Genomic DNA, 15,097 nt, shown 5'->3' with positions numbered 1-15,097 from the left:
AGGTTTGTGCCAGGTGAGTTCCCAAGATGTTGACAGTGACTCACAAAGAAACAAGAAAAACGGTATGCAGCGATCTTTTGGAACTGTACGAGAATGGTGGAGATGAATTTCTTGGAAGAATTGTGACAGGTGATGAAACATGGCTCCATCATTTTTCACCAGAGACGAAGAGGCAATCAATGGAGTGGCATCATGCAAATTCACCCTAGAAAAAAAAAGTTCATAACCACACTTTCTGCTGGAAAAGTTATGACTACAGTGTTTTTCGATTCGGAAGGACTCTTGCTTGTTAACATCAAGCCAGGTGGAACCACCATAAATTCTGATGCATATGTGACGACACTGAAGAAACTTCAAGCTCAACTGAGTCGTGTTCGACCACATCGGCAAAAGCAGGATGTTTTGCTGTTGCACGACAATGCACGGCCACATGTCAGTGAGAAAACCATGGAAGCGTTCACAAAAGTCGGATGGACAACACTGAAACACCCATCTTACAGTCCTGACCTGGCTCCACGTGACTATCATCTCTTTGGGAAACTGAAAGACTCTCTTAATGGAACAACGTTTGAAGATGATGACTCCCTTGTGCACGCTGCCAAACAGTGGCTCCAACAGGTTGGTCCAGAATTTTACCATGCGGGTATACAGGCGCTGGTCCCAAGATGGCGTAAGGCAGTTAAGAGGGATGTAAATTATGTGGAGAAATGAAAATATTGTTCCTAAAGAATGTATCTACACACTGTAAAACTTTGAAACATGTAGAATAAAAGATGGGTTTAAAAAAATAGTGTGCATTTCTTTTGGAGTGACCCTCGTATGTCTACTCTAGTGCCTTTACCGTATGCGCTAGGCTTCTCGGCTGGTGATCTACGGCGTGAACATCTCGACCAAGGTGGTCCCTCAGATTCTCGATTGGGTTTAAATTCAGGTGGTTTTGTGTCCAGGGAAATGTGGTAAACTCGTCCTGGTGCTCTTCAAAACATGCAGACACACTGTGAGATGTGTGAAACGTTGCATTGTCCTGCTAGTAGATGCCATAATGCTGAGGACATTGTCTCCGCAAATATGCTTTGTCATGGATATTTGGTTTAATCCATTGTGCCTTACAGAATGACAAAGCTGCTGTGTCATGGATATTTGGTTTAATCCATTGTGCCTTACAGAATGACAAGGCCATTCAGACAATGCTGCGGAAACGATCCCCAGACCATAACACTCCCTTCCAACGACTGTTGCAGGATGTTTGCTTTGAGACGTTCCCGCTGTTCACGCCAACGGCCGTGTGCCTAATGGAGCATAAATCGTGATTCATCTGAAAAGGCAACCTGTCACCACTTAGTGGACGTCCAATTGCGATATTGGCGCCCAAATTCCAGCCTTCGTGTCTGATGAACAGCAGTCAGCATGCACCAGGAGCCTAGTACAGAGGCACATATGGAGCAACATTCACTGAATGGTCACTGAGGAGGCACTGCTGGCAGACCCTTGGTTCATCTGGTTGGTTCACCTGTGGCATCTATGGCCGTTGGTGCACCACAGTTACCACGACGCCGGTTTTCGATAGCGCCATTTTGCCATGCAAGGCATACCTTGACCAAGGAAGCATGTGAACAGTTTACAAACTTAGCTGTTTTGGAAATGCTTCTCCCTTGGTCCAAAAGCCAATAATCATGCCCTTTTGGACGTCAGATAAATTACAAACATGTCTGCACTGTTTTGCGCATCCCTGACGCGCTTTATATTCTGTCCACTGGTAGTGCTGCCACGTGCCGTCTGTGAGAGGTTATTGCACGTTGGCATCGCACATGGACAGTGGGCACATTAACGCGACTGGACTATGGTTATGGAATCTTACCTACACGATGTAGCGAAATGTCTGATTCGCTGCTGCTGGTGGAATTATTTAACATCGTCTATAAAGATGTCAAAATGCTCATTACAGTGTCTACTGTATTCGATAAGTTTACATCCAGTGTTATGTGAAACAATGAAGTTGTTCCCAGAACACCGTCATGCAAAGTTCAGTGTTGCAGTTTTGTAAAATCAAGCTGTCTCTCGCATGTGTGAAATTATTTAAGTAGTCACTTATGTGAAAAGCGATTTTGTTTTTATGTGAATCAGTTTGTAAACAATGAATGAATATCATTCCTTTATTCAATGTTCTAAAGCTGTTTTACACTTCATAGTCATATACGTTAATGCGGTACAAGGTAAAAGAAAACATGCCGTTGATTAAATCTTAACAAAACCAGATTGCTGAGGCAATTATAAGATGTGCCACAAAAGTTATTACAGCTGTGAGAATTACAGGTAACAAGTCGAATTAATTACATACAGGACATTCGCTGGGATGAAACTAATTACAGTGAAAACATTTTTTTAAGTCACATGTGTTGACTCTTAACTGTTTTCAAGTGAATTTTTATATAACTGTTGTATAATATTACGTTTTATATATGTTGGTCTTTAGTTCAAAAACGGCTCTGAGCACTATAGGACTTGGGTCATCAGTCCCCTAGAACTTAGAACTGCTTAAACCTAACTAACCTTAGAACATCACACACATCCTTGCCCGAGGCAGGATTCGAACCTGCGACCGTAGCAGTCGCGCGGTTCCGACTGAAGCGCCTAGAACCGCTCGGCCACCGCGGCTGGTCTTTAGTGGCACAATATATGCCGATAGGAATAGTCATTCAAATTAATATATCCTATTTACGGTATGCATCCCACCACAGCCTCCTCATCATTAAGCTGAAAATTACAGTGCAGGTAGCAACTTGTTCAGCAGCTCATTGGATTTTCGATATAAAGTTAAGTGTGATAGTTTGAATGCATTGCGTTGGCTTTAACAAAATATTACGGAATAAGTTTTGAATAAGCTAATGCATGTGACTGTTACTATTTCAGTGCGGTGCATTCAGGTCAGTTAAGTCATTCCTAATTAATACAGATAACACAGGGTTAACAGCATTGCATACACCCTACGTTGTGCAGGTGGATCCACCTCCGGATACTGCCCCACAACTAATGCCGGTGGATACAACTTTGAACATTTCCTTGAACTTAACACTGATGAATGCACGTCTGAACGCTGCTGTAGGCTCAGAGGAACCCACGATTTGCACAACCACCCCGCCCCTGCACTCCACATACACTAAATAGTGCAACTGCTATTTAAAATAGGATGAGTCAGTTTCTCAAACATTATTTCCATCTGTCGCTTACATCCTGGATCTTTAGAGTATATAAGAAGGTTTCATAAAGGCAGTTGATCAGTCCTCTGTTTTATCAACATATAACAATGTAAAATTTATGTTACCTTTGTCTGGTGGTTTTAGAGCGAAATTTTAGTGAGAAAACAGTTATATTTAAGATAGATAATGCACTTATGATGCACTAACTACTTTGTACAGTACATCTCCTCAGCACTCCATGTGTTTTGTAGATTTGACAGCTAACCTCTGTTGATAGAAGTTTTTATGGGTAGACATTTGGAACGATGGAGTGGTGCTTGCCTTAATGTATCCTCTCATTTGTTCCATACCTTGTCATTACGTAGACATTATGACTGATGGAATGATTCTTAAACTGATGCAGTGGTCGTCGTATAACGATCCTTTATGAAAGTTTGTATGGTACTCTCAGCCGGTTTTGTAGCATAATTTGTAGGGTTCCATATATGTTGAATATGTTTACTGTTTTATTTATTTGTGTATTAAATATGTATGAACTTTCAGCACCATCTATTGTGCGTGTAGCAGTCATCAAACTGTTATGTATTCGATTAATGTAGGCATCAAACTTTTGACTGTTAATAGCTGATGTCTTGTAAATAACGGTTCTGTGGGAAGTGAGCTGCACACCTGTTAATTAAATTTAAAAATTATTAGCATAACACAGCCAGGACACATGACTTTAATTTTCACATCTTTCTAGTGTACACCTAGTGCATTGCTATGAGTACAAATTTTAATAAGTGCTTTGGTGGTTTGAGACAGGTGTTGTGAGGATACGGAGCATGTTAGTACAGAGGTGGCTGTGGTAAGCCTCTATGGTCGGTGGTGGTAATGGGCTGGCAGAAGTGAGGTAGCTAATAGTTCACCACTGTGGCCAGGATAGTTGTGGAGTGGTGAATGGATGCCTGGTAGTCGTCTGACGTGTTGTCATTAAAACATTATTGTTACGACATTCCTATTTTGTTCATCAGCCACAACTATCATGATGGTACTTTAAGAAGCCAAACCCCCTTGCGACGTAACCCGTGTGTAGCCTGCAGGGAGGTGCAGCCATCAGCTGGGGGCCAGACAGGGGGCAGTGTTGGACACCCACAGGTGATTACAGTCCGCAGCTCGTGGTCGTGCGGTAGCGTTCTCGCTTCCAACGCCCGGGTTCCCGGGTTCGATTCCCGGCGGGGTCAGGGATTTTCTCTGCCTCGTGATGACTGGGTGTTGTGTGCTGTCCTTAGGTTAGTTAGGTTTAAGTAGTTCTAATTTCTAGGGGACTGATGACCATAGCTGTTAAGTCCCATAGTGCTCAGAGCCATTTGAACCATTTGAGGTGATTACAGCAGTGGTTCTACAAGGACACTGACCACAACAGTGAGCAGCGACTCGTAATGCAGATTAGACTGCTGGCAACCCAGTACATAGCATGCAGAGGTGCGTTCTGAACTATGTCCTGGATCCAGAGCGAGTGACACGGCTGACAGCAGCAGAGGTGGCTGGTCACGCAAGTAGAGGCAAGCAGCAAGGAGTTGTCCTCCACGGGCGATTGTGGATGAATGGCCGCATAGCCACTGGCTCAAGCTATAGACCACCAGGATAGAAGCTGAAGTAAGCTAAGGTCACAGCATCAGTCTTCGTCAGCAGCAGGGTAGTGGCAGAGAACAGGTAGGGTGACTCACAGACCCACAGACTCATAGACATGCGGACTGACTTAGGTAAATCCTCAGGACTGGTGGCTGGCAGAGTGTGATACCTTTGACTAAAAACGAAGAGTATTTATACGAACCTGACACACCCTTATTTTGCTACAGCATCAATTTCTATCATTTAAACCACAGAAAAATCTTGCTTGGATGTGAAGGAAACAGGTAACCAACACAGCAGTTGCTCTGCCTTTCTGCTGATGTTACAATACTGGTCCCTCAGCTGCCTGTGATTTGGTAATTGCCTGGCGTCATAGCGATAGTTCTTGTATCAGCAGACTGTCGATATAACAGCATCCAGTCGACTCTGGTGTGACCTGCTTCTGTACTCTCTTGCATTAGCCATGGTAGGTGTCTCAGTTTTACTCAGTTGTGCCCAGTAAATTATTTTGTGGTTCAGCATTAGTAATAAACTGCATATGTCAGAAAGCAATATTCAATAACAAATACACATGTATAACTATTCATTTCAATTTGGTAGTGGTCTGATTCTATTGCTATACATGTATAAACTGCTGACCATTAAAAGTGGAACGCCACGAAGGTGACAGGCAAGCAATGTCAAATTAGCAAGAAGTCCACTACATGATGGGATATGCAAATGATTAGCATTTCAGTGAGACCCCACAAAATAGGTAGGAGTATATTCTGTACGTAAGGCAAAAAACACATAGCCAGTTCTCATTAAGAAATCGCATTTGATGTTGTTTGTAAGAAGCACATTTCAGAATTCGACAGTGGCAGCGGCGATATCGTCGCCTATTGAGACTGCTGTTCATCATTCCGTCATACTGCTGTTTGGTGTGGTCGAAATAACAAGACTCTCATGCGAATATGAGAGCGATTGATACAGGAGCGACATATCCAACGCCACCGAGCGAGGTGGCGCAGTGGTAGCACAATGGACTCGCATTCGGGAGGACGACGGTTCAATCCCGTCTCCAGCCATCCTGATTTAGGTTTTCCGTGATTTTCAGGCAAATGCCGAGATGGTTCCTTTGAAAGGGCACGGCCGATTTCCTTCCCAATCCTTCCCTAACCCGAGCTTGTGCTCCGTCTCTAATGACCTCGTTGTCGACGGGACGTTAAACACTAACCTAACCTAACCTAACCTATCCAACGCCATGCACTTTCTCAACGACTCCACTCCACTAGCGCCCGAGAGTCGAGACAGTGGGTTCTCGTTCATGTAGCACCGTATAGGCGGGTCACATACCTTCCATGAACAAATGCGCTTGTTTACAGCAAGACCGGTATCAACAGGCGCAGTGTGCTGATGTCTGCAGCACTGCAGTCAGTAGGCCGACCACTGTTCTGGCTTCCTTTGAAGTGGTAGCAGAGAGAGTAGCGCCACAAAGATGCGAAAAACAACAATTACAAACACAGCAGTGGCACCATGTCGTCTTTACAGGCGAGTCCTGGTTATGCAAACAGTATGACGCTGTTTCAGTATGCGGTTGGGTCTGCTGTGTCTCATGATTCATACAGTCTAAAACTCTACTCAAGTTACAAAATAATAATTACTTATGTATTGCTTCTAGCATATCATATGTCAAGGTAAATGTCTGAGTTATAGATATTAACTTCTTATAATTTGGTACTTATGTTACTTTTTTAAACTCCTACGGTGTACCTCAAAGAGCTTTCCCCTCAACAGGTAGTCTCACTAGTTTCTACCGTTATGACTGCATTAGTTTGAGTAAAGACAGTGCTAATTGTAAGACTGCATGACAGTGGCCAGGTCTGTTGCAGACAGACGGGTAGGCCCTCCCGGCCCTCCCGGAGAACCTGGTAGACCTGGATATGTTGGTGTTCCCGGGCCACCGGGGAGGAAGGGCGATCCCGGGCGACCTGGAACACCTGGACCACCTGGAATTCCTGGGCCAGTTGGACCTCCCGGACCTCCTGGACGTGCTGGACCGATAGTAGAAGACCCATCTGTTGCGGTATAATTTTTTATGGTTTATTTTGTATGGTTTGTACTTTTCTTAGCTCCTTGGTCATGTTGTTGTTGTTGTGGTCTTCAGTCCTGAGACTGGTTTGATGCAGCTCTCCATGCTACCCTATCCTGTGCAAGCTTCTTCATCTCCCAGTACTTACTGCAACCTACATCCTTCTGAATCTGCTTAGTGTATTCATCTCTTGGTCTCCCTCTACGATTTTTACCCTCCACGCTGCCCTCCAATGCTAAATTTGTGGTCCCTTGATGCCTCAGAACATGTCCTACTAATCGGTCCCTTCTTTTTGTCAAGTTGTGCCACAAACTCCTCTTCTCCCCAATTCTGTTCAATACTTCATCATTAGTTATGTGGTCTACCCATCTAATCTTCAGCATTCTTCTGTAGCACCACATTTCGAAAGGTTCTATTCTCTTCTTGTCCAAACTATTTATCGTCCATGTTTCACTTCCATACATGGCTACACTCCATACAAATACTTTCAGAAACTCCTTCCTGACACTTAAATCAATACTCGATGTTAACAAGTTTTTCTTCTTCAGAAACGCTTTCCTTGCCATTGCCAGTCTACATTTTATATCTTCCCTACTTCGACCATCATCAGTTATTTTGCTCCCCAAAATAGCAAAACTCCTTTACTACTTTAAGTGTCTCATTTCCTAATCTAATTCCCTCAGAATCACCCGACTTAATTCGACTACATTCCATTATCCTCGTTTTGCTTTTGTTAATTTTCATCTTATACCCTCCTTTCAAGACACTGTCCATTCCGTTCAACTGCTCTTCCAGGTCCTTTGCTGTCTCTGACAGAATAACGGTGTCATCGGCAAACCTCAAAGTTTTTATTTCTTCTCCTTGGATTTTAATTCTTATTCCGAATTTTTCTTTTGTTACCTTTACTGCTTGCTCAATACACAGATTGAATAACATTGGGGAGAGGCTGCAACCCCGTCTCATGCCCTTCCCAACCACTGCCTTCCTTTCATGTCCCTCGACTGCCATCTGGTTTCTGTTCAAATTGTAAATAGCCTTTCGCTCCCTGTATTTTATCCCTGCCACCATCAGAATTTGAAAGAGAGTATTCCAGTCAACATTGTCAAAAGCTTTCTCTAAGTCTACAAATGCTAGAAACGTAGGTTTGCCTTTCCTTAATCTTTCGTCTAAGATAAGTTGTAAGGTCAGTATTGCCTCACGTGTTCCAGCATTTCTATGGAGTCCACACTGATCTTCCCCGAGGTCAACTTCTACCAGTTTTTCCAGTCGTCTGTAAAGAATTCGTGTTAGTATTTTGCAGCTGTGACTTATTAAACTGATAGTTCGGTAATTTTCACATCTGTCACCACCTGCTTTCTTTGGGATGGGAATTATTATATTCTTCTTGAAGTCTGAGGATATTTCGCCTGTGTCATACATCTTGCTTACCAGATGGTCGAGTTTTGTCAGGACTGGCTCTCCCAAGGCCGTCAGTAGTTCTAATGGAATGTTGTCTACTCCAGGGCCTTGTTTCGACTCAGGTCTTTCAGTGCTCTGTCGAACTCTTCACGCAGTATCGTATCTGCCATTTCATCTTCATCTACATCCTCTTCCATTTCCATAATATTGTCCTCAAGTACATCGTCCTTGTATAGACCCTCTATATACTCCTTCCACCTTTCTGCTTTCCCTTCTTCGCTTAGAACTGGGTTTCCATCTGAGCTCTTGATATATACACAAGTGGTTCTCTTTTCTACAAAGGTCTCTTTCATTTTCCTGTAGGCAGTATCTATCTTACACCTAGTGAGATAAGCCTCTACATCCTTAGAGTTGTCCTCTAACCATCCCTGCTTAGCCATTTTGCACTTCCTGTCGATCTCATTTTTGAAACGTTTGTATTCCTTTTTGCCTGCTTCATTTACTGCATTTTTATATTTTCTCCTTTCATCAATTAAATTCAATATTTCTTCTGTTACCCAAGGATTTCTACTAGCCCCCATCTTTTTACCTACTTGATCCTCTGCTGCCTTCACTACTTCATCCCTCAAAGCTACCCATTCCTCTTCGGTAACTCTGTACAACCTCTGGTTTAGTCAGTTTATCCAGGTCCCATCTCCTTAAATTTCCACCTTTTTGCAGTTTCTTCAGTTTTAATCTACAGTTCATAACCAATAGATTGTGGTCAGAGTCCAAATCTGCCCCTGGAAATGTCTTACAATTTAAAACCGGGTCCTAAATCTCTGTCTTACCGTTATATAATCTATCTGATACCTTCTAGTATCTTGGTCTTGGAAAGAGTAATTACTTAATTGTTAGTGAATCGTATTCTATAATTAAAAAACTCTTAAGTTTTAGACATACAAGAAGGCTAAATATTGCTGACAGTATACAAAAATGAACGATAAAGTGGAGTGAAATGATAGAGTACAGAATAAAACTAGATCACCACAAGAAACCCTTAGAGTTAGATTTGAAAATCGGAATATATCGCTCAGATCTTTCCTTTGCAAGCCTATATAGAAAATCGAACCTGGTTCAAGAGATTCAAATGGCTCTGAGCACAATATGCACAATATATATATCTGAGGTCTTCAGTCGCCTAGAACTTAGAACTACTTAAGCCTAACTAACCTAAGGACATCACACACATCCATGTCCGAGGCGGGATTCGAACCTGCGACCGCAGCGGTAGAGCGGTTCCAGACTGAAGCTACTAGAACCGCTCGGCCACAGCGGTCGGCTAATCGAACCAGGAGAATAGTGCATATGTTACTGGCCAAACCCGATTTTAGGATGAACTAGTTTTGCCTAGGTCAAACTCGTTCATCCTGTTACCGATAAGATAAAATAGTTTAGCCTAAGTCGAATCGTTTTATCCTAGTTAGAATTTAAAATGGTACATCCTAATCTGAACTAATTTTGCCTAGTCGGAACGCATGTCGCTGCCTGTACGAACGAGGGATCCCCGAATCATCTCTGGCTCGGCCCTCTCGCCTGCCAACCGCTCTCTTTTCGCACTGTTCTTTGTTTTGAACGGTATTTTGAATCGACGAGTACGCGTGTTGAGTTGCTGGTTGCGTTTAAAGGATTTTATTATAATCCTAGTATAATTATTGTGAGGCCTTTCATCATGGAGGAGCCTTCGTGTAGTAGACATACCAATCAAAATCTGCGAAGAGAAAAGTTTATGCAGGAAATTTTGCAGAGTGAAAACAAAATGTCTTCTCATTACAATGTTTTATCAGTAGTCGAATATGCGGGTTTGGTCGAACAAGTAGAAGACGCGGAAAAATTGGAAAAAAGAACATCATTACAAAAAAGAAGACTGAAACGGTTGGTTTTTTTGAAAATTGGAGATGTGAAAAAACTCATTGCACGGTGTGAAGTGAATATAAAATACCTTGTTCCAGTTGATGAACCTTATGATGATGTGATTGGCGCTGCTCATATAGCCGTGCGTCATGGTGGTCGCGATAGGATGTTAGCCGAGACATCAAAAAAATATGCCAACATCACAAAGGAAATGGTATGCCTCTATTTATAATGTGTGATGTTTGTCAACAAAAGAAGACAAAAAAGAAAAGAGGGCTAGATTCAAAGCCAATTCTCCACTCGGAAATTAATAGCAGATGCCAAGTAGATCTGATTGATTTCCAAACATAACCAGACGGGAATTTAAAATTCATTCTAGTTTACCAAGACCATCTCACAAAATTTGTTCTCCTTCTAACGTTAACATCAAAGAGGGCTGAAGAAGAGGCTTATCATTTGAATGATATATTCCTAATTGTAGGGACGCCGTGCATTCTTCAATCTGATAATGGCAGAGAATTTGTCAATAATGTTATAAGTGAACTCGCAAAGCTTTGGTCAGAACTGAAAATTGTGCGTGGAAAACCGAGGCACAGCCAGAGTCAGGCATCTGATGAACGTGCCATCCAAGACATTGAAAATATGATAACTTCTTGGTTAAAAGACAACAATTCGACGAAGTGGTCAGAAGGATTAAGGTATGTCCAATTCATGAAAAATCGAGCTCACCACTCTGGCATAAGACAATCACCTTACAAAGCATTAATCGCAATCGAACCTGGAGTAAGACTTTCCACTTCCTCGTTGCCTCAAGAAATCATAAATGATATTCAGGATGAAGATGACGTAAAGAAGGCAATCGAAGATGACAGCAATAATGAACAGTACGAAGACAGTGATGATGATAACATCATGGAAATTGACACAAACGACATTCAAAACGCTAGAAAAATTGCGACAGAAAATTTAAAAAAAAACAAGCTAAAAGAATGAAAGCTTCCTCTGACAAATCTCATCCACCAACTGACAGTGGAGACAACGTAACCATACCTATTCCAGATGTAGATAGAGGTGACCTTGGAAACATAAGTGGAGTAATACTTCAAAAGACTGATGAGGGCCTGTACAAAGGTGGCACCAAACATGGCATACTTCAAAAACATTATTGCATATACAAATTTATTAAAATTTTCCATAATTTTTGTAATAAAATATTAAATAATATTTGTTGTAACTTCTTTTTTATTTTTAAAACTGATTTCGACGTCTGCATGCAGAAGTTTTTAGATGTGAGAGATGTTAACCAGGATATTGAAATATCTTTAAGGACTGCAGCCACAAAACATTCTGTTGGATCAGGGAAGGCTTCGTGAAATGTAGTTGCATGAAAAACTGTACAACAAATGCAACTGTAAGAAAAAAAAGTACTCTGCAATTCTAAGTGCCTCCAAAGTAAACCTTGGAAAAATAAGTAAATAACCAAATTGCAGATAAGAAGATTTCTGTGGATGGGTATATGTAAGTCGATCTAGTGATAGATGTGAAATTGCTGATTAGTTAAAAAATAACTAATTAACTATTTTATTTCTATTCCTTTGTTCAGTTTACTTTGAAAATCTTGTAGAAGATACAAACTAGGTGAAATTAGTTTAGACTAGGACGTACAAGTTTACCCTGAGGCATGTAAATTCTTACTATGATAAAACGATTCGACCTAGGCTAAACTGTCGTATCCTATCGGTAACAGGATGAACGAGTTCGACCTAGGCGAAACTAGTTCATCCTAAAATCGGGTTTGGCTGTTAACACATAGTCTTTCCAGTTGTTCAGGAAATGACGTATAACTGCAGTTTTTCTGTCAGTCTGAACACTGACTCAGATAGGCAAAGTCCTCGTGAGCTACAGTGATGCAAGTGCATCCTTGTACATTTTTGTCCATTTTGAACTCACTCTAAAGAACTACATCTAATGCTTCATAAATAAACAAGTTCAGCGCATTTTTAATATGATGTAACAGCAAATATGATTTTGGTGTTTCTGTTGGGCGTCATCATTTGCCATCATCGTGTTCTTATAAATCCTTACATCTGACTGATCTGTGATATGTCCCCAGATGCCCCTTCTTTTCGCGTCTGAGATGGACAGATGGCCTGTAGAAACGATGGAGATTGTTCATGCAAGATTGTCAGTTCACCTGTGCTAATGTAACTCTGAACTCTGCTTACTAACTCTCAGTAAAACACAGCTCAGTTTAATGTATCCCTCAATTATATAAGACATCGGAACTGTGATGTGTTTCTTACAGTTTGTCGTGTGTGTGTGTGTGTGTGTGTGTGTGTGTGTGTAAGTGTGTATGTGCGTGTAGATGAGTGTGTTTGTGTCTGTGTCTGATGGCGTCTTAATCAACATGGTGACTATGGTATTTCCTCATTATAAAGCCTCTATGTGTATATTCACAGTGCGAGTCGAGTGAAGACTTGCAGAAACTGGAGCAGAATCTGTACGAGCTGCAAGTGAAGCAAGAGGAGTCACTTCATCAGCTTCGTCTGACATTCGAGGAGCTGCTGCACCAGCTGAGGAGCACCTTCATTGGCTGCAAGTGCAGCACCCTTCGACATGTGTTGCCACCACAGTGAACCTGGTTGTTTGAGATGCAGGCTATACATCCTGAATGCAGTAAGGTGACGTGCATTGTGCTGTTGCTGTTGCTTAGATCTAGCATATTAGCTAATTATCCAGTGTTGCTCACTTACTGATTACATTCTCGTGTTAAGCATATTTTCATATAATAGTGTATTTCTGAAAAATAGAGTTTATGTTAAAAATTCATTCAAAAAATCTTTGTATCCTGGCTCAAACTCCCCCAACCCGCTTCACACCCTCATCCCTGTATAGAGTTACATTCTCATGTATTAACTTTACAGATAGCAGTTCCAGAATGCATTGCGAACTACTGAATACAACTGTCAATGCAGTAAACTGTGCATAAACTTTAAGGAGAGAGCTCTATGACAATTTGAAAGGTTTTACTTACCTTGAACTTGAGTGTCAGCGTCTGCTGAAACTTGTTAAAAAAAGGTTCTTAGTTTTCATTAGCATAGCCAAAAGTTTTTGTTTAATTTTCGCATATCTGCCGTTTATTTCCACTTCTTGTTGTTCAATAGCCACAAAGTCACAAGATCTCTCTACATCCACTGAAGTTCACAAAACTGTTACATAACATCATACATAATTGTTCATTGTAAGAACTATCCATGACTCAAATTAATAATTTATAAACTTCCGTTTTTTGGAAGATGTAACACAATTCAGAGTTTCAGAAAGAGCATTAGAGAAAGAACGGGGGAAAGAAATACAGTATAAGAAGATTGGGTGGCTTTGAGAGATGAAATAGTCAAGGTAGCAGAAGATCAAGTAGGTAAAACGACGAGGGCTAGTAGACATCCTTGGTTAACAGAAGAAATATTGAATTTAATTGATGAAAGGAGAAAATATAAAAACGCAGCAAGCGAAACAGGCAAAAAGGAATACAAACGTCTCAAAAATGAGATCGACAGGAAGTGCAAAATGGCTAAGCAGGGATGGCTAGAGGACAAATGTAAGGATGTAGAGGCATATATCAATAGGGATAAATTAAAGAGACCTTTGGTGAAAAGAGAACCACTTGTATGAATATCAAGAGCTCAGATGGAAACTCATTTTTAAGCAAAGAAGGGAAAGCAGAAAGGTGGAAGGAGTATATAGAGGGTCTATACAAGGGCGATGAACTTGAGGACAATATTATGGAAATGGAAGAGCACGTAGATGAAGATGAAATGGGAGACATGATACTGCGTGGAAGAGTTTGACAGAGCACTAAAATAACTAAGTCGAAACAAGGCCCCAGGAGTAGACAACATTCCATTAGAACTACACTCCTGGAAATTGAAATAAGAACACCGTGAATTCATTGTCCCAGGAAGGGGAAACTTTATTGACACATTCCTGGGGTCAGATACATCACATGATCACACTGACAGAACCACAGGCACATAGACACAGGCAACAGAGCATGCACAATGTCGGCACTAGTACAGTGTATATCCACCTTTCGCAGCAATGCAGGCTGCTATTCTCCCATGGAGACGATCGTAGAGATGCTGGATGTAGTCCTGTGGAACGGCTTGCCATGCCATTTCCACCTGGCGCCTCAGTTGGACCAGCGTTCGTGCTGGACGTGCAGACCGCGTGAGACGACGCTTCATCCAGTCCCAAACATGCTCAATGGGGGACAGATCCGGAGATCTTGCTGGCCAGGGTAGTTGACTTACACCATCTAGAGCACGTTGGGTGGCACGGGATACATGCGGACGTGCATTGTCCTGTTGGAACAGCAAGTTCCCTTGCCGGTCTAGGAATGGTAGAACGATGGGTTCGATGACGGTTTGGATGTACCGTGCACTATTCAGTGTCCCCTCGACGATCACCAGTGGTGTACGGCCAGTGTAGGAGATCGCTCCCTACACCATGATGCCGGGTGTTGGCCCTGTGTGCCTCGGTCGTATGCAGTCCTGATTGTGGCGCTCACCTGCACGGCGCCAAACACGCATACGACCATCATTGGCACCAAGGCAGAAGCGACTCTCATCGCTGAAGACGACACGTCTCCATTCGTCCCTCCATTCACGCCTGTCGCGACACCACTGGAGGCGGGCTGCACGATGTTGGGGCGTGAGCGGAAGACGGCCTAACGGTGTGCGGGACCGTAGCCCAGCTTCATGGAGACGGTTACGAATGGTCCTCGCCGATACCCCAGGAGCAACAGTGTCCCTAATTTGTTGGGAAGTGGCGGTGCGGTCCCCTACGGCACTGCGTAGGATCCTACGGTCTTGGCGTGCATCCGTGCGCCGCTGCGGTCCGGTCCCAGGTCGACGGGCACGTGCAC

General features: G+C 42.4%; 1 protein-coding gene across 1 annotated transcript in view; it reads left to right on the top strand.

Moving 5' to 3' along the window:
* LOC126176850 (collagen alpha-2(IX) chain-like) overlaps window positions 1-13,002 on the top strand; it is a 36,120-nt gene extending 23,118 nt beyond the window's left edge. The window contains exons 2-3 of the mRNA XM_049924038.1: window positions 6,683-6,876; window positions 12,633-13,002. Coding sequence (XP_049779995.1) covers window positions 6,683-6,876; window positions 12,633-12,809 — 371 coding nt within the window. The 3' untranslated portion in view covers window positions 12,810-13,002. The remainder of the gene's footprint in view (window positions 1-6,682; window positions 6,877-12,632) is intronic.
* The last annotated feature ends 2,095 nt before the right edge of the window (window positions 13,003-15,097 follow it).

Source organism: Schistocerca cancellata, chromosome 3 (assembly GCF_023864275.1).
Source record: "Schistocerca cancellata isolate TAMUIC-IGC-003103 chromosome 3, iqSchCanc2.1, whole genome shotgun sequence".
Lineage (NCBI taxonomy): Eukaryota > Metazoa > Arthropoda > Insecta > Orthoptera > Acrididae > Schistocerca > Schistocerca cancellata.
The sequence above is the reverse complement of the archived record's forward strand: the minus strand, read 5'-3'. Positions and strand labels throughout refer to the sequence as shown.